Genomic DNA, 27,123 nt, shown 5'->3' with positions numbered 1-27,123 from the left:
TTAGGTTGACATACAATATTTATTTAGGTTCACAAAAATGATAAGTTAATTATCAGGTAGTCCACAAATATTGTGGGAATGGTCTCATACAGTCATACAAGTGGGGAAACATACATGAGAAACCATTTAGGAACAGGCCCACCCAGAAACGCTCTGATTTAACTAAATAAAGTATGAAGCATGGAAAAAAAGGATGAACTCAAACATTAGTTCAGTCTAAATAATAAAAAGGAAGTTGCTTGTTTATTCATTATTATATCCGTAATTTTCCCAAACATCTTTTTAATCCTTTTAAAAAAAGACCCTCAGCTATTCAAAATATGTCTTCTTACTTTCTCTTATTGTATCAAATGAAAAAATAATCCAAACAGGAGAAACTAAAAAAGGGGTACCACCCTGCATTTAAAATATTGCCGTATATCAGGGTCATCCCTGAACTGTCCCTCAGCAGTATCAATGGACCAGGGACTGGTCAAAACTAGAGACCTAAATGTTGTAAAAACCCCTCTGTAGTACAGTATCTGAGGGTATATATATACTGTATATCTGAAAGTAGTCTGTAGTGTCCCCAAATAGCCTGTGGTGGGCTTCCCGAAGCTGCCCCACACCCATTTTCTTCTCTTTGTTTCTCATATCTAACCAGACATTTTGTCAAATTTTGCCTTTACACTGAGACACTGTTGATTTGACTCTAGCTTTGTAGAGAAACGCTCATTTATTGCATTTCTATTAGCTTTGGGAATGAGACCCACCACCCCACCCTCATCTTTAACTCCATCCCCACCATAAACATGGCTCGACCTCATGTATGTTTGCTACAAAAGATGTTACACGTTATGAACACATCATGCAAAGTGGCAATTCTGTTTACAAAGATGGAGTAGTCGTGTTTTTTTTTTTTAAATCTGTAGCCATTTTAGCTGCATTTGATTAACTTTTTCCCAAAAAAAAGATCAACCTGAAGTCCCACCCATTTTCAAAACTACCTCCCATAACCTTTCAACTAAAACAGAACAATTAGCATTATAAACAATATTATATTAAACCATGATTTCTCATTTTTCTTGTAATAACCCAAATCTCCAGAAAAAGTATACAGTGGACAGTTGTAGTCTGAGTCCAGGTTTAAAACTGTCAGGAAAAGCAATTGCAGCAAGGATCAGTTAGCATAAACCAGAGTGGCTGCTGCCTTTAAGAAAAAACCTTTAAAAACATGTCCTGCGGCGGCAACGGTTGGTTTAAGAATCCCTGATTGGCTGAAAGAAGTCAGGTGACCACCAGGTGAGGTAAGAAAAGTCCCACCTTTGACGATGGGGATGACAGTATGGAGGTGTTTCCTCTACACGCTAATGTGTGTGTATATGTGTGTGTGTGTGTGTGTGTGTGTGTGTGTGTGTGTGTGTGTGTGTGTGAGAATATATATATATATATATATATATATATATGTGTGTGTGTGTGTGTCTGTTTGTGTGTATACATTTTTGATTACAAACTGACCACCCGCTCAGATGCGTACACACTCACTCAAGTGCGTGTTGATTTTTGAGTCAGTCTCAGACACTGCATTGCAAGTTCCTCTCTCCTCATGCAGCACAGACAGTTGCAGAAACACAGAACACCAGTGGCAAAAAAAAAACACTGGCTGAAACGATGGAAGAAAAAAAACTGAACAAAAAACTTAAAATTAAAGTTTGCTGCCTTGAATGTCCTTGAACATCACATAGAATCCTTGGGCGTGACAATTTTTTTTAAAAATTTCTGTTTTTTTAGTTCAATAATATTTCTCTTATCTATGCATTTACTTAGGAAAAACTAACAAAGATTTCAGTTGCTCTCTTATTACTATGTGTGTGCGTATCTTTTTTTCTTTCTGTTTTTGTATTGATATTTGCATTGGTTTTTTCCTCTTCTTAAATTGTCCACATTTAAGTTTTTCTTGGTTTGCGTAGTTTCCGTCTCTTTCCATAACCATCCGTCTTTTGGGAAAACGATCAAATCCATTTCTACCCATTATCACCTCCCACCCAACCCCCCCCTCGGGGAAGGGGGGTTTTTCAGTCCCGTGCTGCTCTTCATCTCTCAGCCTCCATCGCTACACTAGCCTTCTGCTCAGTGCCCACGTGGGGGTTCACGCCTGTGGGCCAGGCGGGGCAGGGCTGCATGGGGGGCTGCCCCTGAGTCCATAGTCCCTGTGGAGGTTGCGGCACATTAGGTACGTTTGGTGAGACCCCCCAGCCGCCGACCTGGGGGGGTGGGGGTGAGGTGGCCATGGAGGCTGCCATGGGACTGCCGCCGCTGCCACTGGTGAAGCTCTCGGACGCCTTCAGCCTGGAGAACATGGTCAACGCGTCCGGGAAGTTGGGGGGTGTCGCTGGTGTGTTGGCTGGGGTGCACATCTGAGAATGAGGAGGGATAGAGAATGATTAATGCATGAGAATTAGGAAGAAAGAGAAATATTAAATAGATATTTTTTTTAAACAGAGAAATAGGAAAGCCTCAATGAGATGTTAGGAGGACATAAGCGGTTCACACTTCTGATAATTAAGTCTCGACACAGTAGAAGGCTTCAAGACTTAAAGGTGAAATCCACCTACAGATTCTATTATGTGCTTAGATTTTACTCAACTGTGATGTCATTAGAGCCGAAACAGAGTAAATTGATAAATTAGTCGATCGATAGAAATTTAATTGTCAATAATTTTGATAATCTATTCATTATTAAAAAGTGATTTATCAAACAAAAATGTTTCCAGTTTCCACTTTTTTCTGTTTTTTCTCATTGTAAACTGAATATCTTTGGGGTTTAGACTGTTGATTGAACAAAACAAAACTCTGGACAAATTCACACAAATTCATTTTTCACTATTTTCTGACATTTTATAGATCAAATGGTTAATGAATCAATTGAGCAAATATTCTGCAGATTAATAAATAATTAAAATAATTGTTTCTTAGGAGAATGACTTGACAGCCACCATGTAGTGAACTTATAGTGTATTGGAGGATTACAGAGCAAAATGCAACTTGCCTTGTAACTGCACCACATTCTGTTTTATTGAGACTCATCAGTGGAGAAATTGGCATCTTTCTGTCTTGTATAATGGATTTCTTCCGGTATGACTGATGACTTTCACTGTAAAATAGTGAGGCTATAAAGAGGTTTTGGCTCTTTTGTTACAACAGAATGACAAACTCTGATGCTGCTGTATTGGAAAAATCATGTTGTGCTGTCTACACTATCCAGTTATCTTCAAGAAAAATGGGCGCACACCAACAAACGGTATTACTTCAGCAATGTACACCATGGGGTACATCACAAAAGGCAGTTTTCAGTAGTGTTTAAAAGCGGATATCACCTTAAAGGAAGCAAACTGTTTTGTATAACTGAAGGGAAATTTAGGGGAATCACATACACAAGCAAAAACACATGCAGACACATACCAAGTCTCTTTGGCCTTAATATATCCCCCTGTGCTCTAACCTGCTCCGACCCTCCTTTGTGAAAGCACTGTTATTGTTCTGCTGCCAGGAGTTCCTTTAGTGGCACACCCCGAGGACACACAACACACGCGTGTGCCAAAAACAACACTGAACCTACCACCTTGCAGCTAACAGGCTATGTGAACAACATGTTTGGCTGCTCAGAAATAGTAAGCCTTCATCATCATCATCATCACCCTCACTAATACAGCTTCTCACACACTCCTCCGTGGCCTGCTTCCTCCTCTATGTCCCCGTCCATTTGTGACCAGGAAAACAACAACCTACTGTATTCCATAGGGATGCAGAGGTGGAGCCATGTTTAGCCAGGAGGCTTGGCATCTAAAAATAAGGGCTGAGAGGCTAACAGGGCAGGCACCTACATGACAAAATAACCCTAAAACATCTTGGCAACTCCCAGGATTAGGATTATATGAAATTAAATTTACTTAAGATTCAAGTACAATTGACATGACAGAATATGAGCTTGTTTTCAAATCAATCAACTTAAGTAACCAACTATTGTGCAGTTGGCATGCTTAAACCTACAAGCTGTTACTTTATTAACTGTGATTAAGCCCTTAAATTTCCCCCTGGTCATCTCCAAAGTTAGATTTTTTTCTACACTGCAACAATGCCCAGATAACATTTTCTAGAGATTCAGGTCATATGCTAGGTTGTTTGTTTAAGGGGGGAATTTTCTGGAATTGGGAGTCATAGGCTCCATGAATCAACTATGGGGAACAGCAGCTGCAGTCACACATGAATGTTGGACAAAAAATGTTAACATGCTGAAAAGGGAAAAAAAGCTGGAAAACAACACTCCCCTTACTGACAAGCAGAACTCAGGCTGTCCCGTGGTATCTAATCTACCCTTGGCTCCATCACCCAGGATGCTCCAATTGTGACACGCAGCCTTAGCGCACAAGCAGCATTCAGAAAAACAGGGCGACATGAACACCACCCCTCCCTCAGGGGTGTAATCGGACCACTTTGCCCCCTAAAAGTGCTGCGGCTTGCATGTTAGTCCTGTGAATGTATAGTCTGGGGCCAGGCCAGGCTGGGCCAGGCCGAGCAGAGTTAGAGGTTCTCAGAGTGGCATGCTGTTATGAAAGGTGATTGTGCCCACTGCGCACTCAGCCACAGGAAACGCTGGCTCATGTCTCTGAGGCTGTTTCCTGTGGTAAAGAGACACCCTGGAATGCTGAAGTGACCTCTATGATCCTTCCTGTTCCTGGTGTGCAGCGGTCGAAGCTACTGGTTGGATTTCTTAAACCTTGTGATCAGTTAATGGTCTGCGTTACTGGTACTCAGGTACAATAGACATTTGCTTACTGGCCAGAAATGGAAAATGAGACAAAATTGCTGACACATGACCTTTCAAGCTGTCCACTGAGACCTTTGCGTCTGATTTACTAATTTATAAACTCATACACAGATGAGCAGGTATAAACATACACCTGCAGTGTGCTAAGAGTCTATAAATTAACTTAATGGTTTGGCTTTTGCTTCATATTTAACAGTAGAATCACTAAAACAGGAGAGATGGTAGAGGGAGGCTGACGACAAAACCAACTTCAAACACAATATTTGCATCTCACAACTGCCCACCTCACACTCCTCCACTCACAACACAGCTCTAAGTGTAGGCATGTGAGTGAGTGTGTGTGTCCGTCTTTGCAGGGGACCTTGGACAGAGTCAGAGACGCCGACTGTATCGACCCACAGGGAAGAGGATCTGGTTCTAAGACACAGAAGATGTCTTCTCTGCCAGGCTGTCTGAGTTGGGATCTGACTGCTTATCAGACACTTTCTCACTGATAAATGCTTTGACGGAGCCCAGACCTGTCAGCATGTATTTAATAATCATCCACATACATACAAAGAAACACCATATCTTCCACTCCCAAACAAATGAGACACAAATATGGGATATAAATTACATCTGCTGTTATTACAAATCTCTTTCATTGTAGGTAGGGCTAGCATAAGCTGTGTTTTCTAAATATTTAAATGTCATTTTTTAAGCGTACAGTATTAAAGCACATGAAGTAAAAACTCCACATGGTTTCCTACACAGAGATTAAAAGCATTGCTCTGGTGCAGCATACTGAGGAAGCAGGTTACTGTGTGTTTTCCCTTTGTACATATTAAGCAGCCTAGTAGCAGATTAACTCTCGCTGCACTGAGGCAAGGACACAAAGATACTGCAAGAGCTGCTGAGACCGGTGCGAGCAGACTGAGGCTCAAATCCAATTGGCTCTTGGACAACTGATGGGCACGTGGGCTGCAGCAAGAGGGTTGATATTTGATTTGAGAAAATCACTACACGCGTGGCCTGACACACACACACACACACACACACACACACACACACACACACACACACACACACACACACACACACACACACACACACACACACACACACACACACACACACACACACACGCACACGCGTTGATGAAAATAGTCTCTACAGAGTGTTTGCAGTTGCGTCACACATATATAAGCAATATGGGGTCGATAACCATTTGAGGTTCGCTTGAAGATATGTGTCGCTCAGTTATGAAATGGGTTACTTTATATGGACGAAAGCAGGTTGATAAGGAAGATATTAATTGGGGATAAATAAGACGGTGTAGTCCCTCATTCGTCCAGGAGTGTTCTATCGTAGAAAAGGTTTCAGTCATCTGGACACTGTGTCCAGATGACTACGACTGAAACCTTTTCTACTATTGGGGATAAACAAATTACTGGATGTTGGTCAAAAGGCACGGATACTGCTCTACAACTGTGGGTTTGTTGGGGCATTTTCTAATAATAAAAATATCAACATTTGCTTGTTAAGAGAATTTGTGTTGTGCTGTGGACTACTTGGACTAGACCCAGACTACAAAGATCTTTATGTGCTCAATTAAGATCTGGTATTTTACCACTTAATGTTGAAACTGGACAGTATGTCAGTCTGGAACAAGAAAAGGGGATTTGTTCCATGTGGTGTCATTTAGACACCACAAATGGTGATGAATATAGATGATGCACAATGACTGTGCAATTACTTATAAAATTAAATTAGCCAGCTATTTGGAGACAGACTGAAGATGAGAAAAAAGGCCTTTAATAGGATAAACTTAACCCTTGTAGCATTTCTTTTCTTTCTTTGGCTAATCAGTGTACAATATATTTGAACAGTTTCTATATAAATATGTTATTTAAACGTAAATAGAAATACATATAATGTTGTAACTGATATTTGAGATGCATGTTATATGTTATTTTGAGCAGTGTCTTGTAATCTAATGTGGGAGGGCCACATGTTTGGCATTACACAGGAATACAACTCTATAAAAACTATAAAACTGTACAAGCAACCATGTCTGGCTCCACCATGGACAATCAGCAGTGAATTATCTGAGTGCAAATACTGTATTGGCTCAATACACAGCAACTGGGCAAGAAAGAAAGAAACATTATATTTTCTGTGGGTGCATGTAAGTTCAGTAATGTTAAGAGACAACATGAGAGGTCTGGTGAGGTAAACTTGTTTTCAAATTGAGGTTACTGTGAGACAGTAAATTGTCTGTCCAAAACACTATGAGGTGTAATTTGAGAAGAGTCAGCTCAGTTAACCCAAACAAACGGTTGTCTGTAGGTTTTGTTAGCTAATTAACAATCCAGCAGGATCAAAACCTTAAAAAAAAGAAAAGATCGACTCCCACTCAGAACAACACAGACATTTACTTCCATGTTGTATCTGTTGAGAAAGGCAAAACTGTATGTTGAGAAACACAAGCAGATGGTAAAATCTGTTGTATCAAGGTGAGGACATTCAGTATGACAGACTGTGTGCATGTAGCAGCACATACAACAGAAAGTGTGTTACAGCAGGGAGGTCTAGCCATTTATTCAAGATACAGAAGGAGAGACAGGGGGAATAACAGACAGCGAGAGCGAGTTTGTGTTCAAAACAGAGCCAACGGAGAGGGGTTGCCATGGGGACGGTTGTTATGAGGAAGCAGCACAGATCTGCTGTTGATGGGACGGGGCTGGCTCTGTGGTCACAGCGGCCCGGCCCTGCCCACCCTCTCTTCAAGACTGTTTGCTGAGCCCAGCATGAGGAACGCATGGCTGACAGGCAGCGACCACTCTAAACATGCTTGGCCCGGGCCTGCGGTGAGGCTCCACAAACCTTAAACACTCCTCCGTTTGTGTATATATGTGTGTGTCTCTGTGTGTGTGTTTGTCCACAAACACAGATGAGCTAGAGTTATTTCCAGTCTAACCGACCACATTCCTCAGAAAAATAAAGTGTGTGTATGTGCCAGGCTGAAGAGAGAAGGTCTCTATCCTCTTGCATACTTGTGCAGAGGGTCCAGTTACGTCTCATGACCCCAGCTGACCTCCTACATGTAACGTTTACCTCGGTGCTTCTACCCCACACCACACACTTGCATTCATCTCACTTCAATATCTCTGGATGTTTCAGTCCAGGCTGTCACAGGAACTTTAAGGCAAATTCTTTTGCAATAAATGAAATGCGATCTGCTTGTTTCCATTAACTTGGTTGAAGCAAATAAAAAGACTTCCTTATTGACAAAAAAACGTCAAATTCAAGTAATACTGAGCAAGTTATTGTAGTCAAGTTCCAGCTAATGTTAGATCTAAACATGGAGGAATTACAGCTTTGACAATGGAGATTTATTTTAATTTTTTTTTAATTTATTAATATTTCACAATGTCCAAAGCCCAATCTGGTCAAACCTACATCAATACTTAGTTTCATTCATCCCAATTTGCAAAACAATACTTACCAACTTCTTTATCTCTATCATTCCCTCTGCTGGGAACATTAGTATGAACCTATGACGCGTCTGTTTTCTCTCCCTTCTCTATCTTTCTCTCACTTCACACTCCCCGACTTCCTCTCTCAGTTCATACACTGTGTATCAGGGCTCGCAGCAAACTGTGCTGAGAGATCTGTGAGACACGAGAATCACAGTGGAGCATGCGGCCTGACGTCTCCATCCACGGGCCCACACACATAATTCTGACTGAATTATGACATTTAAATTGCTGTTCAAAATTTTTGTTTGCTGTTTAATACAATCTATGCTGATGATGAGGCTAAAATATTTTTTCTCCTATTATTATTGGAGATGTGTAGGATCCCTGGAATCACAGCTCCACATTGTGTTGTATATCCATTATAGCATTCATCATTCATTCATTTTACTCACTGCTTGCCTTCCAGTAATGTTATTGGAACTGACCTCGTAACACTGGGCAAAGTCAAAAAGGCACTTAACCTTAATCCAACTGTTCCCCTGAAACGGCGATACAGTACACAGTAAGGGACTATTAAAGTATTTCTGATTAATGGGCAGCTCAGGGGTGTAAAGCTGCACAATACTGAAAAAGAACATGGAGTCACACAAGATATGGAGAGGAGATACAAACTGTTGACTGCACCTCTTTTAACTGGTAACAAGTGTTGGATGTATGGGAGGATGCTTAGGTTCCAACAGCATCAGGTCTGGACTAGTCTTGGGTGCATTCACGTCGTGCATGTTTGGAGCAGTTTATATGTATCCTGAAACATTCACTCCTTTTGTTTGGTTTGTTTGGGCATGTGAGAACAATGCCATTCAAACCCTAACAATGCAGGTCTCTGTCCACTTGGAAGAGTGCTGCAATACAGTATGTTAGACCCATGCAATCTGAACAATGGACATGAACCCCAAAATGGGCAAAAGAGGATGAATGTTGACCAAGGCAACATTGCAAAGATAAATGGAGGTCAAACTTGGCCTCCAGATGATATGAAATGCCTCCTCGAAATATGAAAGTACTGGCAAAGAGCACAGACAAGTCCATAATGTTTAGCTAAGCTTACGGGAACTGGAATTGGATGTTATGACAACATGCTTCCCAAATATGTAACCTCAACAGATGACCAGACAGTTTACCAAAACTCTGTCCAATAAACATGCAACTTGGGGTTCCATACTGACATTCGAGGCCTGACTTACTTGTAATCTGGCAGTGAAAACATAAATAAACCACAAACAAAAGATGCAACAAAATAAACATTTCCATTTATGAATTGCGCAAAAGACATACTGTACTGTACTGTACATGAGTCTGCCCGCCTATTAAATTATTAAATAGGGAGTGTTGTTATGATGTGTACGTAGCCTAGCACTGCTTTTTTTGTTTGAGCTGCAGCTCTGCAGTTGAATCCAATGCAACCATGACCTACTAATAAGTATGCCAACTATGCTAAGCATAATGGTTAATTAATAATAATACTTAGATATAAATAATAACTGATTATTGCATTTGTATTTGTATGCTTGGACAGATAAACAATGAGGTGAAACTCACTATAAAGCTCAGTAAAGCTGAGGGGAACTCCAGATTCAGGTGATAATTCTCTGTAGGTTCATCACTACGAGTGACCCTTTCACATTGTTATATTATATATTATATATATATATATATATACCTAAATTCACTGTTTCAACAGAATATTTGACCATTTGGAAGAAAGGGAGCATTAACTGTTCTTACTGAAACGAACAAAACATTTGCTAGTTTAATATGTTGACAAATTAATAATACTTCTTCAAGTGCTACAAATATTTCTAGCTCTTTCAGAGATACCACATGCTGAACTTCAGGTTCTGATTGTAAGGAGAGAAAAACACTAAACAACAAGACCTTCATCCATCTGTCTACCAACATCCTCTCCAAGCTGCCATTCCTTCACACATGTATCAGTAGACAGCGGAGGTTTGGCACTACTTAGTGTCACCAAATCAACGCAATCACATTATGTCTAAACTAGACAAGCAACTCTGTCTGTGTTTTTATTATCCCATCACATAGCTCACCAACAGGAGGTGACACTCTTTATGGGAGTGGCTGGATGTCAGAACTAGATATTTCTTTCCCAAACTAAATAAAGGAGGTTGACAGGTGCTGCTGAACATTTCAAGTGACCGTCCCCTCCCCTTCCCATGACCCCCCACTCCTCCGACCTCACCCAGCTACCAGCTTCCAGCAGCTGAGCCCTGAGTCTGTGTATGTCTATGTGTGAGTTAATATTATATACACACACAGGGACATGGTTGCATTCAGGGAGACGAGGGACTCAGAACACACCCTGGCTAATGATCAACTGTTTTCATGTGTATTTTGACACTTTATAATATAGGAAGGAGAATGAGAGAGAAAAACAAAAAAGATGGGAGCAATGACAGAAAATGAACAGAAACAGAAAGAAAGCAGCAACTGACAGAAGATCAGAGAACTGGGACTGAGCGGAGCATGTGTTCTGTTTGACCAACTGCACACACTGCACTGCTCACAACAATGGCTAACAGGCTAACAATAGGTGTCCACTAGTTCACTCATATCTAGAAAAAGGAGTTTGGCCTATCGGCTGGTAACAGTCTAGCAACAGAAACTACTAGGCCAAAGGTCATCGTGAGGGAGAACAAAATAATGCAAACACTCAGGTTCAGCTTGCCAAAAGATATCTGTCTTAAGGCTACGCAAAGGCTGTAGATCGAATTTAGTTTTTCTTTCACCTCACATGCAACCACAGTTTTCAATTTCAATCTGAACCACTGAACTCTATCACAGTGGGATTTTATTTGAAAACTCAAATCAAAATTCCTCAGTGTTGCCGTCAATTGTGTTATTCACCTAAGACAGCAACATACAGCACAGTGTTTGTGCTGATGCCAACAAAGACAAATGGACTACTCAGTTGGATGCTCCACAAGATGCCTCAGTTCAAAACTCTAAAAGGCAAAATCCAAAATGTCACAGTTCATATTTTCATCAAATAAGTGATATAATTGGGAATAGAGGTGAATGTATACAGACTTAATATAGTCTTAAATCATCTTAACCCTGCGTTTTGGGTCAAATCTGAGATGGGGGTAAAATACCGAGCTACTAGCTAGCCTCTGTTCAATTTTGCAACTTCACGTTGCAAAATTGGTGTGACTTTGCAAAGAGGTATTTTAAATACTTGACCCCCTCTTCTCTGAAGTGAACTGCACTGCAATTATAGATTTAATATAGGAATTGAAGGGCAGAGCTAAGAGAGAGGAGGATAAAACAGGGACTGGTGATGAATCAAGAGGCATGAATGTGAGCCAGGACATCAGGAAGGGGATCGACAAGGCTAAGGAAGGTGACGGCACAGGAATAGTAGGACTAGATAGCAGCAGGCTGGTACAGTGAAGTCCGCTGACCTGAGCCTGGCTGCAGTGCTACAGCTAACCTGAGAAAACAGGCCAGGGAGACACAGTGTGACAACACTCCCTTTATGCAACAGACAAGGGTCCCATGTGCTGCCTGCGTTTCTTCAGCCATAGGCCTAACCCCTGGATGTGTGTGTGTGTGACTGTACTCTGTGACTCCAAGAACCAGTGTGAAACCTAACCTAACTCCACTGTTCATAAACACATCTGGTCGTTGCAGCCATCCCGAATGGATTCCCATTCCCCATGTCCCTTGAGCCAAAGTTCCTGTGTGTCTGCGCGCACACGCCTCTGTGTGTGTGGTTAGGGTTCTGGGAAGTTGTGCTCCTGGAAACATGCAGGGCAACACGCTGGAACATGCAAAGCACAGGCCAAGACAGAATGTGGCTAACTGCTTGGCATGGGTGTGCAACACACACACACACACACAATATTACACCTAAATACACAAACAATGGGAGAAACTAAACTGGATTTCAGCTCATTCTGCATTAAATAAACTTCTGTAAGTAATGCAGTGGGACAGAGAACACCTTGTTTCTTTTGTGGCAGAGACACAGAGCAGCTCTGTGTTACTGTATCTTCTACCCAAATACCTGGTACTACCTTTCTATTAGCCAATTTAATCTTAAGTACTAGTCAAACACCCTCCCTCACTTGTTTTCATTGATTCCTCACTGCTATTTAAGAAACAATCCAAGTATCTTTTATATATTTTAGTTAGCCTTCCTCCATCTCTTGCAGTGGGATGATATAGAGGTGGAGACAGAGAGAAATAGCAGCAGACTGTCATCCATGTTGTCACATTGTGATTTATGAAGGTAATTATACCTCTGCTCTTCTGCATGGGCACACCACACACTTCTTCAAATCTCAGTGAGAGGAGATCTTACATGGATGAGAAAAGTTAGGATTTCTAAAAATCCTTTTTTTAAGCCACACCCAGACACCAAAACCAAATGTTTGTAGTTCAAACACACGCACACACCAAACCCTCCTCCTTTGTCCTACTGGATGTTTATATTGCCAGGAAACAGCCTTTAAACAACCTCACACCCACTTTTATCACTGCCCTGCAGTGCCCAGTACTATTCTGCTACGTCACTGTCCCCGGTCAGTTGGCGCTGAATGTTGCCCTTCATAAAATCCTAGTTTCATTCGGCTTGTGCGTGATGCCAGTGAGGAACAACAATTACAGCACTATAAAAAAGGTGATCATTCAAACCATTTTCTTCATGACTCTGTGGGCCAGGCTGGGTTGTACTCAGCAATAGTAGGAGAAAACATTTAAATTTCTTCAAATGGATACAGCTGAAGATTACCTACTGCTTTTATTTAGCTAATATGCACATTTAAAATAATAAGAAAAGGATAAGGCCAGATCCGCAGAATATGGACAATATCCTTTACAGTGTAATTGGACTTTGCAAGAGTGCTAAGAAAGGAAAAAGAAACAGGAGCTAAAACAAGAACTAGAAGTGTTGCTTTGTTTTTACATCAATATAAAAGCATGTCAGAGTGAGAACAGGTGGTAGATATACTGTAAGAGTGCAGGTATGATTCAAGAGGAAAAGGAGAATGTGAAATATTTCTTGAGGAGATTATTCTTATTACCCTGACCTATTAAAGACAACACCACAAGTCCTGACTTTACTTATTTTTAATAGCCATGACTCTGGCAGAAATTGCACACATGTGAAGCAGGCCTTGTTGCTTAGTTAGTATGTTTCCCAGCCTAGTCACATGATGGGGTCACATGTTCCCAGACAGCAGTGGAATCATCCAGCTGGGCTACTTCCTCCTCTGTGGTCACATGAGGATTCATTCACTTTATTGTGGCTGTATGTGTCCCACATAGAGAGATATTAATCATGGAAACCCTGATATTGGTGTGAGCATATAGTTAAGCATCAGTGTTTTTCCTTCCAACAGACACATAGTGATCCACTTGAAGACAGACAGTTGTTATACTGTCCAGACCAGATCATTCAAAAACCATGATGACTGAAAAAACACTTCCCAAATTTGCTCATGTGCACAAGAAACTATCTTGTTCCAAGGAAATCGTTCTCTTGCACAAAAGACACCATTTAAAGTAGTTTTGCTTACAAATGACCAATAATTTTCTGTCTATTATTATTCTACATTGAGGTGACAATGTACAGTATATGTGAAAGCGCATGGCAGATGGCTTTCCAACTGTGTAACAGAAATAGCTCAGACTTTACATAGACAATTCATTTAAAAATGCCTTAATGAGCTTGGCACATCCCTAGAATATGTTTGAAAACAAAAAAGGCAGGGGTACAAGAATATGTGCATAATATTTGATAAGAGGGATTAGCATCAAACAGCCAGAAGCAACATAAATACAACTCCGACATCATGCAAGTGTGAGCGGTCATGCCCATACGTTGTTCTGGGGGTGGTAACTGCTTTGAGAATAATGCAAAAAAAAGACGATGAGAACAGGGCATGATTATAAAATTCTCTAACAGGAAATATGAATGGCAAATTGAATTCTTGAGCCTGATGTTTTGTGTCTGTAAACAGAAAGAGACAGAGATAGCGAGGGAAGGAGAGTGTATAAACTAAAGAAAGAGAAAGAGGGTGTCTTTAGTTATACAGGCCCCCTCTGCTGTGAAAGGGTCCATTTTGGGTCAGTGTGAGCGTTGCATCCCTTAGGAACGTGTTGTGGTTGCAGTGTTTGTAAAGGCAGGGTGTGTGTGTGTGTGTAGAGGAGAAACTGGGAGTAGACCGGTAGGAGTTTGATTGAGTTTAGGGCCTGGGTGTCCATCACATACACATGATGTAAGCTTTGATGACTTCATTCAAAAACAAAGCGATAAATGGACAATCTGTTAAAGACCCATCATGAAGCTGTATAGATCTCACTGAATCAGACATTACATACATGTACACATCAACTAACACAGTCTGCATGCCTGTGCAGAGATTGTAGCTCTTTTACATCATGTGCCAAAGCACAGGCACTCCCCTGGCTCTGGGATTGCTAGTAAAAGGAAATAATAACAAGAGCTTTAGCTAAATCCTCCACCATTCACAGCATTATACAAGACCGAACTGATGAGTAGGCTAACTCACCTCACTATTTGATATTTGATACAGGGTATAAACCTCTGACATACAATGCACAAATGATACATTAGCAAAGCACAGGTTAACAATGAATGCTACAAATCCTCACCAGACAAGCTTTGTTTAGAGATAAAATGTATTTCTTAAACAACACAGTTGTATCCAAGATGGTTTCTCTCCCATGATGCTAAATTTAGATGGGAAATACGTTGTTTTTCGGGCCTCAAAAACAATAGCATAAACCAGCTCACTGAACAGTATCCATAAACTAACTGACCTACATGGCGTCCTAACCTGCCTTGCTGCCAAGAACTGCATGTCTAAAGGCTATCTATTGGGGCTGAGGTGAGGTTTCAAGCCAAAATAGCAATCTCAAGGATGAGTTCAGTCATTGTTGTAACAAAAATCATTGACGCGACAGCATAGCACAACAACAGCATAGAAATGTAACTTAATGTTGTTCATATTTTACTCTAAACTGAAAAGAGAGAGAGAGTTAAGAGTGAGAGCAAGAGCAAGAGCAAAGTGGATTAGATTTGTATACCAACGAACACTGTGGCCTGATAAGCTGCCGGAAGGTTGGACACGCTGCCCTACTGTAGTACTGTTGTGACTCACACACATACACACAAATACCCACTCTGTGAATGCACCAAATACAAATGCATGCATGTACTGTATAGTACACAAGAACAAACAGAGACGCATGCAAATGCTGGCGTATGCAAAACAGGGAACGTGAACTTGTGATTATGCAAGAACATGTCTATAACAATAACACCACAAACACACGTAGGTGCTCTGCATTCTGACTTTCATTATCCATTGTCTGCAGCAATCAAGCTCAGCCCTATTTGGCAGGCAGAACAGGACAGCTCTTGGCAGACTGTTTACTCTCTAAATTAAAGTGAGACATTTCATGAGCTAAATAGAGGACTGAGATGCTCATATTTACTGATCGGAAGATAAAGAAGGTTTGGCTGTCTTTCTTACAATAAAGCTGTGATAAATGTGATTCAGCTCAGTGTGAGCCATTTCTATGCTGACTGGCAATATTGCACTACTCAGGGGGTAATGTACACACACACGCACACAATGCAATAAGAAAACAAATCCTCTTTTATCCCAATCTCTCTCCGTTTCCTCTAGAAATGCAAAGATAAAACGTTTGATGACTGTCTCACTGCCACACAAACAGTCAGCCAAACACACACACACACAAACGGAGTGTGTGCTTAGAAATGACCAACAGTTTAGTTCAAAATCCCCCCACATACATGTCAGGCTCTTCTAGAGGGCAGCTGTTGCTGGATGCTGCCATGCATGCAGCTGCAAACAAAGGCGTGTGTGCTGCCAAAGTGGGCTGCTGCTGCTAAAAGCCCAAATACTGCTAGTGTTTCATAATGTTCAACCCCTGTGTGCATGTGCAGTCTCCTACAGCCCTAACACCTTCCAGTTTACTCTGCCCCCAAAAGTCCCCAATGTGTGTTGTGTTGTGGGTAGGTGACCCAATCAGGAAAAACAGTTGAAGTACCCCAGACAAATGCAACTGCACTAGGGTCTATTTGTGAGAGACAGCTGTCCTCTTCCTGGAAAGAGACTTTTTTCTGTCTTACCCAGAAACTGAGGGGCCCTTCCTTCCGTTATGCAATTCAGTTGATACAATGAAAAATGAGGAATTTCATATATCTACATCCATCTTTCTCGCTCCCTCTTTCTCCCATACATGCACACATAGTCTCTCTCTCTCTCTCTCTCAGTGTGGCTGCTGCAGCTGCATGCCTGCCTGTGTGTTTATTTCTGGAAGCTCACAACATGGCCGACATGTGCTTTGTTATTGTTAGCACAACATCATTCCTCTTGGCCTATAAGGGCTGTTTATTCGCCCCCCCCCATATCCCACCCAAAACAACATAGTAGCCTTAAAGATATACTAGCATGAAATCAGGGTTGTTATAATTACATAAACAGAACAATAAATAGTATAAAAAAGTATATTATCATCACCCTCCTCCTCTTCGCACTCACCATTTGATGATGATGGCCATATGGAATATTTGTTTCTTGAAAAAAGGCACTGAGGGCAGTCTACAATAAAACACAGAGAAAATGAATGAGATTTTGGCGACAGTGTTAAAAATGGCTAAGGACAAAGACTTGGCCTAAACATCGCTTGTTTCTGTGTTGATATAAATGCAACTCAAACAAGGCGAAGAAAAATATACAAGCTAAAAATATATGCGGTTCACCGCAGACTAAACAATTAAAACTACTCTTTTACAGGCTAGTCGATACAACTCGGTGGTCATCTTTATTGCGTAATAGCACTCGCTGGCCTCGAGTGTACACTGCTGTCATGTGTCGGATTATAGTATTTAATCTATAGTAAAGTCTAATTGGATATGCTAGCTGTACGCTTCGCCCTGCTGCGTTACTGTGTATTGCCTACAGATTTAGTCTGGCTAAAGCACACATATATTTACTTTAAATACAGCAGAAGTTCTGGTTTGAAATCGGGCCGACTATTGGCCACCTAAAACGGACAGATAGCTAACACTAACGCTTTGTTTTTGTGTTGATTTTCAAGAGCCTAAAAAGTGGCAACAGGCAGACAGGCAAGCTCCAGTCAAAACTAACGGTCGGTCAGACATAAACATTAGCCGTGTGGCTAACGTTACCCTGCCGACTCTAACGTTGAAGCCTTATCATTTTCTATTTTTCTTTTACCTCGAACTGCCAATGTGCCGCCTGCAAAAGCTGCTTCGCCTGGTCTGCCGCACAACCCGCCGTCAGGACGAACTGGTTAATCATGACTTGATGTTTGAGTTCATCCATTTTCGACGAAGCCCGTGTCCTTCTCGCGGCGACTGGCTCTGAAACAGACTTTCGACCGTTTTTCCTCTCTTTCTTCACTCTAGTTGTATTCCGTTTCTCTGCCTCAGTCGTCCACCATTACAGCCGGTTGAGCAAACACAAATATTTACTGTAGGAGCGGTAGTGGAAGGAACACTGTGTGATTGACAGAAGGACGTAGCCAATCAAATGAGAGCATCGCTGGTGGGATTTGTATGCTGCGAGCGGAGGGTCTCGTATCGGCGTGTCTTTAGCCGTCTGATGCGGGTTTATTTTGACACTTAAAGATATGTTAAACGAAAATAGTTTATCCCAGTAAGTGCATGTTAAATTATGGTACATGTGTGGCATCGAAATCGCCGCAGAGGAGGTAAATCCCCACTCGAGGCATCTCAGAAAGCGTTTGTTTTGGACTACAACTCCCGTGAGCACGCGCTTTGTTTGTAAAGCTCCAGAAGGCAGACTTTTGTGAATGACGGCCGCTCTCGTCCAATTCCCAGGCGCGCTGTGTCACTATCTTGCCAAATATGGTAAACAAATCCACCATCGCCAATTACATCGCTCGGAGTTAAATTAGGGACAGCCGACAGTCATGGGTGCATATTCAGAAGGGTCGTGTCTGCTCTGCGCACTTCTTCTCATGAACCACCTCTCTGTGTGTATCCCATCAGTGCCGCAGCTTATCTGCACACATCATTGCGGACTGCGGCGGAACTACAACCTTTTCGCATCCCCATTTCTCCTTTGTTGTAATAAAATAATGAGCATGGGTTTTCATCTATGGGCTGCAGGGCAAATTTACGCTTGCTCAAGGACACTACAGCAGGTCAGATGTTAGGTGACACAGGGTTTGAAACATGGTTATATTAAAGAAGAGGAATGGTACCTTTAAACACCCAACTTCATCCAGATGGCCATAAGGACGAATACTGACGACTTAATTACCCCGTAACTATAAATTACTGATATCAATGATCATATAATAATGACTCATTAAACAAAATAGGGCCATTTGTTCTTTTTAATGGCACTCAGTAGCCTATGTGATAAAAATGAGGAGAATGCAGTAATTTGTGGTCACATAAACAAGGGTGGTACCTGTAAGACAATGAATGAACAATAGAATACAGTACAAGAGAGTTACACTGATATTATGTAATTCTTGAAATACTCCCCCTTGGTTTATTATATTTAAGAATACTCTTACCATCCAAGCCAAACAAAATGCTTTTCCATTTAAAAGCACTGATGTGGATGGATTACGGTCAGTAAAGAAAATATGCAAGCTCCTCAAGCAGCAGTTTTAGTGCAGGTTGTGTGTAAACCGAGCCCTCTGATATCAACACGCACCGCTCAGAATTGTGGGTAACTGTAAACTGTAAACATTCTTTTATCAATGGCATGTTTGTAGCAGCTGAGAGAGAAGGAGATGGAGGAAAGATTGGAAATAGAGACACCTGCTGGTGAAAGGAAGCACCTGAAAAACAGCATTTGAGGTCAGTGACATCCATAATAATAAAATTCTATTTTTACAACACGTTCTCTTTACTTGTATATCAGAGGTTTATAGCCTGCATCTCTTCACTTTAACACTCGAGGTTTCCCAGTGCACATTTATATTCTAGTGTGACCTTTGGTGTGCTAACTCTGGTTAACAATTTACAGTTCTATGCCACTTACAGCTCCCATCAGGTCATTAATGGGCACTTGCCACAAGACATTAAGCTTTTGATGATTATAGTTCCATACAAGCAAACTGCATTTTTCAGATTTCCACTGTTAACCAGAGCAAACGACAGGGAATCGTTCAGGTTTGTTCAAAGTTCTAAAAAATAAGACAAATTTGATATAATTGGGATATCTCTGAGGCTCAAGCGGGAGGGGACAGTCCTGAAAGTTAAACCCAGACATAAAAGGTGCTGTGCAGCAATTGTCCATGATGAACTGCCGTATTTAGCTGGGAGCAGTGCATACCCTCCGTAACCCTGAAAAACAGCTACTGATTGATACCACTCTCAAATCTGTACAATGAATATGAAGCTATCGCTAGCAGTTGGATAGCTTAGTTTAACACAAAAAGTGGTAACAGGGAAACTAGTAACTAGTCTGGCTCTGTCCAAAGGTAACAAAAATCCCCCTGCATTTTATGTGGATTAAACAAATGACATGTAAATTGTGAACTTCAGAGGTGCAGGCTGGCAGATTTTTTTTAAAGCCAAGCTAGCTTATTTCCCCTGTTTCCACTCTTTGTGCTAAGCTAACCTAGCAAGGCTGCTGGTAGCCTCATATTTGCCAGACAGACATGAGAGTGGTATCGATCTTCTCGTCTAACTCAGCAAGAAAGCAAATAAGCGTATTTTCCAAAGTGTCAAACTATTCCTTTGGGTATAATTGGGTTTAAAATCATGTATTGTTTCCCCTGCAGTGTGCCAAAATGTAATCTGTTTACGAGATTATTAGGATCTCTAATCTTTGCACAAGTTAGTTTAGTGACCAATGTCTAGTATGCTTAAATATCTACCTTTCCCCCAAAAATGTAGTTGTGAGCTTCACAGTTTTTTTAGCGAGAGTAGTTAAATTCAGGAGCTTTGCCATATGTTAGGGGTTTTCCGAATTAAAACCCCTCCAAAGGTTAATGGTGCTATTAACAAGAAATACATACTGGTGTAACAGTCCTTCTCGGCAACCTCTTTCAACCCATTAGATGTACTGTAGCCATACTGTATGTGTGCTTAGTTCCTTCTGAAGAACAGCAGGAAGCCTGGCAACAATAAGAACAGCTGTCCAAACATTTGCCTGTCTCACCAGCAAGCCCTTTGTCAAGAACCTGAACAAACCTGGAGACATTTAAAAAATCAAGCCTCCTGGACAGGATGCAACAGCTGGCCTGACAAATCCAGGTTCTTCGAGTGCTGCAGCATAGATTTTACCACTCATCCATCCTCGGTGCCCTACACTGAATGCCAGCCCTTGTCAGCCTCTGCACTCCAAGACTTTAACCTCAGCAGATGCGTTGACAAAATCTGTTTGGGGACAATACGTTTTCCCCACAGCACTGTCACTGACATGCATGGTGCATCCCCTTATATGAAAAGCAGTATGGTGAAAAAGGGTAATAAACACTGGTTCCCATTTGACATGCAGTCTGATTTGCTGAAGTGCACCCCTTCATAAAACAATCAGTGCTTTCTGCGGGTTGTAGGACGTCTTCCTCACCTTCAGGGCCTCCATACTGCCTGTTATGCCGGTAGATCAGTGTCTGCATTTGTGGTTTGGCACTCTGGTGTAGCTGCAATGCAGTATTTTTCCACTGAGTGACAGTGTTTCCTCATATGTCACTACGGCCTCTGCCATTCACTTCTACATACACAAAATAAATGTTGGCCTACAATCTGTTTTACCTGTGTAGAACGTAACACTCACAGTGGCTGATTAAATCTTGGTGTTTACCAAACATGGATGCATTTTGAATGTGAAAAACAATCCCTTTTACTCTTATTTCTTTTCTTAAAAAATCTCAAATTTAATTATGTTGCCTTTGCTGCACTAGCAGCATGACAAGGCCTACTGAAAGGGTCGTGTGAATATTTGACAGGCTTGATGCAAAATAATTCAAATAAAATGTTTAAAATTCATTGGGGAATCTGTTGGGCTTCCTAGTTGTTCTCAGTAAAAGGCTCAGCTCACTTGTACTTTAACTCAACAGGAATAGTGGATATTAGTGATACACTATATTCTGTGTGAATAGAATATAGTGGCTATATACCTGGCTGATGTATGACAGCTTAACTTTACTATATCTAGACACACTGACTAAACTCTGCTTAATGTGACACATCTATCAGTCTCCCTTTTCTTTTGTTGGTATCTGCATTATTTAATCCTTTTATTTTATTACATCTTTGATTGCTCTCCTGTTTAAAATTTTGCACATCACTGATCTGCCATGTTTTTTTAACATTACCACTGGATTATAAATGCCCCACTTAAGAAAGATATAAAATACTGCATGCAACAGATTGTATCATGAGCCACTTTTCTAAAAGTTACCTATAGTAAGACTACTTTACCCTTATCTTGTGTTTGGGCTAAAATGTTTGTCCTCAAGTATACATTTACAAGTATTTGTTTTTCTACAGTGCACTTTTGAAAGAGGGTTAGGTTGAAATCGACTAAAGAGCAAGTTTAAAATTAAGATTAACTGAAACTCAAGATTATCATTTAATTGTGCCAAACGGATACTCAAAAAATCAATCAATATTTGCCTTTTCACGTTTGAAAAGAAACAGTATCACCCACAGTGAAAAGGCACGGTAAATACAGGCTTATCAGTTAAAGTGGGCTGCTTTCCTTGCAGGTGCAAAAGTGCGCTCCAAGCGGGACCTGTGGCGCGTCTTTCAGCGCCAGCGGGTTGGGTTGGGGGGACGCGCGACACAGGTCACATTTCAGCCTGTTTCCGGGATGAAGACAAAGATAAAAGACAGAGAAACGATAAACTGACTGTTCATACTGCAGTGAACATGTAGTGCACTCATTCGACATTCATTTGAGTGCCCCTCCTTTTGTGTGTATGTGTGCGTGAGTGAGTTAGTTGGTGACTGATAGTTAAACATACATTCAGAGAGAGAGAGAGAGAGAGAGAGAGAGAGAGAGAGAGAGAGGGAGAGCGTTATAGCGAAACCCGGAGAAGCAAGGATTATCCAGCCAATCAGAAATCCCCTCAGGCGTTTAAAGGGATGGTGGGCAGTCTCTCGGGCTTTATGAGCGACTTATTTTGCAATCTCCACACATTCTCACGTCTTGACCACCCACAGACACTCCAACAGAGCCGAGGGTTTGGATGAGTAAAATCCTGGTTCGCCTGAGTCGGCATGGATCTTTCCTGAGTGGCGTTTTTCTCCTTTTTCCTCCATATGTGCTGCTCCTGGATGCTACTCGCCTCCCCGCCGCACTTGTTGCGCAGAGACTGGATGCGCCGCTGAGTCCTTGGAGAGAAGAGGCAGGGACGGACTGCAACAGGTGCACACACAGAATCTTCTCCAAGACGGCTGCACCGGAGGTAGGGAAATTACGCATCATTTGGTGTGAAATTTGTAAGGTTAATATAGCCTCTTGCTTGTTTGGGATACTTTGACCAAACAATATTCGATCAGTGGTGATTTATTTGACATCTGGGTGTGACGGTGATTCAGATGCATTTAATTAGCTGTGTTTTCTTTTACTTTTTTCTTTGACCTCAAGATACAGCAAAACTTTAAATGCCGATTTGAAGATCTTTTGGTCGCCTTCAGCCCTCACCGCGCGCACAAAGCCAGGATGCCGGTTCTGACGAGCCCCGACATTGCCAACAAGTTTAAGGAGAAATGGCTTGCGGTTTACCCGGAGGATCAGGTCACCGGGTCCGACTCTGCCCCCCTGGACGACAGCCTCACCAGCCTACACTGGCTCCAGAATTTCTCCATCCTCAGCGCGGAGCCGGAGCGACCCAACGGAGCTGGACCGGGCTGTCCGTCTTCCCAGCAGCACCTCTATTTCAAGCGGCTCGGCTTCCCCAGAGGTGGCACCGACTCTCCGTCCAGCCCGCCGGCCGGGGACACCGCCGCCACCGGGATGCCTCCGTACCTCGGGAGCCCCGTTACCTCCGGCAGCGACTCCACCGCGGCACCGCGGTTCGCCAATTGCGCACATCCAGGGAACGGCTACCCACAGATCCCCATCCAGGCCAGCCCGCCTTTGGAGGTCGACTACAAAACCAACCCTAAAGTCAAACCGCCCTATTCCTACGCTTCTCTCATCTGCATGGCCATGCAGGCCAGCAAACAGCCCAAAGTGACTCTGTCCACCATCTATAACTGGATAACTGCAAATTTCTGCTACTACAGACATGCGGAGCCCAGCTGGCAGGTAACCGAGACCGGCTAACTCTCCTTCTATTATTGATGAGTCGGATAAATAGCGAGGTGAGGGAGAGGAGGGTGAGCAATTGATCCCAGTGTCACCATCAGGCACCACATTTTTCTGCTTCAGGACATCAGACAAGGCCTCTTTTTATCACTGTGGGAAATCAAAAATCATCAGCTGTAGTGTGAATCTGAAAACCTCCAGCAGGATTAGAGTCTAATTTCAGCCTTTGATGATTACCATGACAAGTGTTTTTTTAATGCAAGGGTCTCAGAAATTTCCATCTTCCAAGAGAGTGCTTGTGCAGGGTTTTTGTCTGAGGGGAATGGTGATGGGGTGGAGAAAGCACTCTAATGTTTGTGTGTGTGTGTGTGTGTGTGTGTGTGTGTGTGAGTGTTAATGAGGGCTCCTGAGAGACATGGCAGCTAAGCACAGCTGATCATGTTTAAAATGCACAGAGCTGCCTGTTACTAGAAAGCCTCATTAGGTAGGCTACATTTGCTTTTCTATACAAACAACAACAAAAATCCCCCCCACCGTCTCCCTTACAAAGACAAACTGGCACATTCAGTTTTTGCATGACTAACTCAAATTTGCTCAAAGCCGATGGGATCCTGTTAATTATCCTGTTTTTTTTTTTTTGTCTTTGTCACAGAACTCGATTCGTCACAACCTGTCCCTCAACAAGTGTTTCAAGAAGGTCCCCAGACAGAAAGACGAGCCAGGAAAGGGAGGCTTCTGGCAGATTGATCCACAGTATGCTGACATGTTTGTCAATGGCATCTTCAAACGCAGGAGGATGTCTGCTAACCACTACAACAGCAGCAGCAGCAGCAGCAGTGGCACCCACAGACACAGCAAACTGGTTCAGAGTTATCACAGCACCCAAGATGGCTGCCCTTACCAAGGGGTAGGCGGCAAACGGAAGCACCTGCCGTCTAAAAACAACAGCAAGGCCACGAGGGCGACTGAGTCTCCTCTTTTGGCGACAGAGGCCCACAAAGCAGACATCCTGAGGGGGGACTTTGACCTGGCGTCCGTGTTCGATGACGTTCTCAGCGGGAACTGTAGCACCTTCGAGGATTTGGACATCAACACGGCGCTGAGCTCCCTGGGCTGCGAGATGGAGGTTTCCATGCACGGGAGGCAGCACTCGGCAGGGCTGGGGAGGTGGTGCGGAGGTGGGGACGTCATGGGTCAGAGCCAGCACCTGAGCCACCATCAGTCCTACGGTTACATGGAGCTGAGCACCGCTTCCATGGATTGCACGGTCAATATGGGAGAGCTCCACATGCTACAGCAGCACCCGCAGCAGCTGGACACGGACCAGCTGCTCCAAAGCCACCACCACCTGCAGCAGTTCGACGAACCCTCTGCGCTGTTCCCAGAGCAGCCTGAGGAGGTGGTGCTGCAGCCCTGGGAGGAGATCAAAGAAGAGGTGCAGGCGATTCCTCTGACTCTGGATCAGGGCTTCGGCCTGTGCGAGGGATTCTTCACAGAGATGCAGCCATGGGAACGAGTGGAGGCCTATCTGTGACCTTTGACCCCAAACATCATTGACTCCTGATTATTTTCACCCAATGACCTGAACATCTCTACCGTTCCAACACTATATTATCCCCAAAAGGAAAGTGGTGTCAGTTAGAACTACAGCCCTGCCACTTTTGCATTCCCTCCAATAATTCTGCAATACACTGCATTTGTAATTTAATTTTGTCCTGTTGTTAAAATACAAACATGATAATATCAAACCTATCTGGAACTGTGTGAACACAGCTAAGATTGATCTGAATATAAAGTTTGTTGGGCAACATGATTATTGCATTGTTTCCTGGCATAGACTCCCATTTCTTCCTTAAGGGTGTCAGGTGATTGACAGGAAATAGTGCGTAACATGGCACAACACTGATATATCAGGCACAATGAAATGACGATACAACAGAGAAACTTTTATAAACCAAATTAAAGTTTCATGTGGATTGCGAAGGATTCTCCCACTCTATAGAATAAATGGTTTCTTCAGAAAGAAGCAAAATGAAGAAAAGCTGACTGTATGCAGAAAACAACACACATTCTTATCCTTTAAGTTTGATTTTCTGGAACTACAACAGCTCAAATGTCAGGCAGCTGTTAATAAGAGAATGTGTTCAAGTGAGTGCTGAACTGGACTGAAATGCAGCTATTTGTCGCTCTGGGGTTTTTGATGAAATGATGACAATGACAAAGAAAACCTGACCCCCCCCCCCCTCCTTCAAAGCACTCTCCACAAACAAGCACTCTCACTATGGGACTGAGAAAATATACGGGAGTCTATTTTGCTACATTAGCATTAAACATTTTTTTACTAACATGCAGTGAAATCATTCATCTCAACTGTCTATGTTGTGTGATGATGAAGAAAGATGAAGTTATCAGAGCAGGATGGAGACGAGAAAACTTTAAATTCATAGTCTGAGATAAACAAATCAGTCATTTATGACTTTGTTATATAGTCAATTTAATATATATTCACTAAAGTATATAGCATGAAGCTAGGCAGGAACATTTGCCATTTGTCAGTTATGTATTGCAAAGCAAAAAGAGGAGCAGACCTGAAATAAATCGCCTTCTTGTCAGTCTTGTCGAACATTATGCACTTTGATAGGCAGCAGTTTTAGGAAAAGCAAGACAGCTTTTCCTCCCAGGATGTTTAGTTTTATTTTGTATCATATTAAAAAGATGTTTTCTAAAGTTTACTGACCATAATGAAAGTGATGCATATGCTGTAATTGTCCATATCAGTTGATTCTTGAACAATGAACTCAACTCTGCAATAAGTCAACTGTTTCTTGCATAAATGTACAGTTTTTCTTTCCAAATACATATAAAATTGGGCATTTGTTGGTTATATTTCGCCAAATTTGTTGATAAGGAATATGCAGTTTATTGGTGTTTCTGTGTTTATTAATAAGAAAAAAAGAGTTATGTTTTCTGTTAATGGGTGATGGATTTCCCTTTGTCCTTATTGATTACTTTGGTGTATGTCTTTTTTTATTTGTATGGTTTGTTTTCACCAGTCTGAACTTCAAAATTAGTTTGAGAACATCATAACTCTGTTGGTCTGAGGGGACAAATGATGAGCAGGTACATGCATTCAACTCTGTAATGCCAGATTTTCTTATTGTATCATATTGATCAAGTTTGATACAAACTCCTTAATCTTACCATGTTATTTTCATTTGTACTTTTTTAAGCTGTTTAAAAATGCAATCATGCCTTGATGCAATAAATGGTGTCAATTAAAGAAAGAACAGTATCATTCACTTGTCATTGTGGAATATCAGAGATTAAAACACCCACATGTGAGTGCAGTGTAAAGCTGTGGTCAGGATTAGTGTTTGAGTTAGAGCGCTGTGTGTGTGCAATTGAGATAGAAAGGTCCATCAGGGTTTATCAATTATCAGCAGACAGGTCTGGGCTCGCTTGGTATTTGAAACATACAGGGTGAAGATATGATAGCATAAACAGCTGT

General features: G+C 42.0%; 2 protein-coding genes across 2 annotated transcripts; one reads left to right on the top strand and one right to left on the bottom strand.

The window, feature by feature from the left end:
* ubald1a (UBA-like domain containing 1a) lies at positions 1-17,893 on the bottom strand. Its single transcript, XM_044177492.1, has 3 exons — positions 17,586-17,893; positions 16,887-16,946; positions 1-2,396 (listed from the first exon to the last, which is right to left on the bottom strand). Exons 1-3 carry the CDS (start codon positions 17,691-17,693, stop codon positions 2,073-2,075), a joined length of 492 nt encoding a protein of 163 aa, XP_044033427.1. The 5' UTR covers positions 17,694-17,893; the 3' UTR covers positions 1-2,072.
* Positions 17,894-22,359: 4,466 nt separating this feature from the next.
* On the top strand, positions 22,360-26,899 carry foxj1b (forkhead box J1b). Its single transcript, XM_044179313.1, has 3 exons — positions 22,360-22,770; positions 22,953-23,615; positions 24,268-26,899. The coding sequence occupies exons 1-3, from the start codon at positions 22,552-22,554 to the stop codon at positions 25,147-25,149; spliced, it is 1,764 nt and encodes a 587-aa protein (XP_044035248.1). The 5' UTR covers positions 22,360-22,551; the 3' UTR covers positions 25,150-26,899.
* Positions 26,900-27,123: the final 224 nt, after the last annotated feature.

This window comes from Siniperca chuatsi, linkage group LG20 (genome assembly GCF_020085105.1).
Source record: "Siniperca chuatsi isolate FFG_IHB_CAS linkage group LG20, ASM2008510v1, whole genome shotgun sequence".
Classification (NCBI taxonomy): Eukaryota; Metazoa; Chordata; class Actinopteri; order Centrarchiformes; family Sinipercidae; genus Siniperca; species Siniperca chuatsi.
The sequence above is the reverse complement of the archived record's forward strand: the minus strand, read 5'-3'. Positions and strand labels throughout refer to the sequence as shown.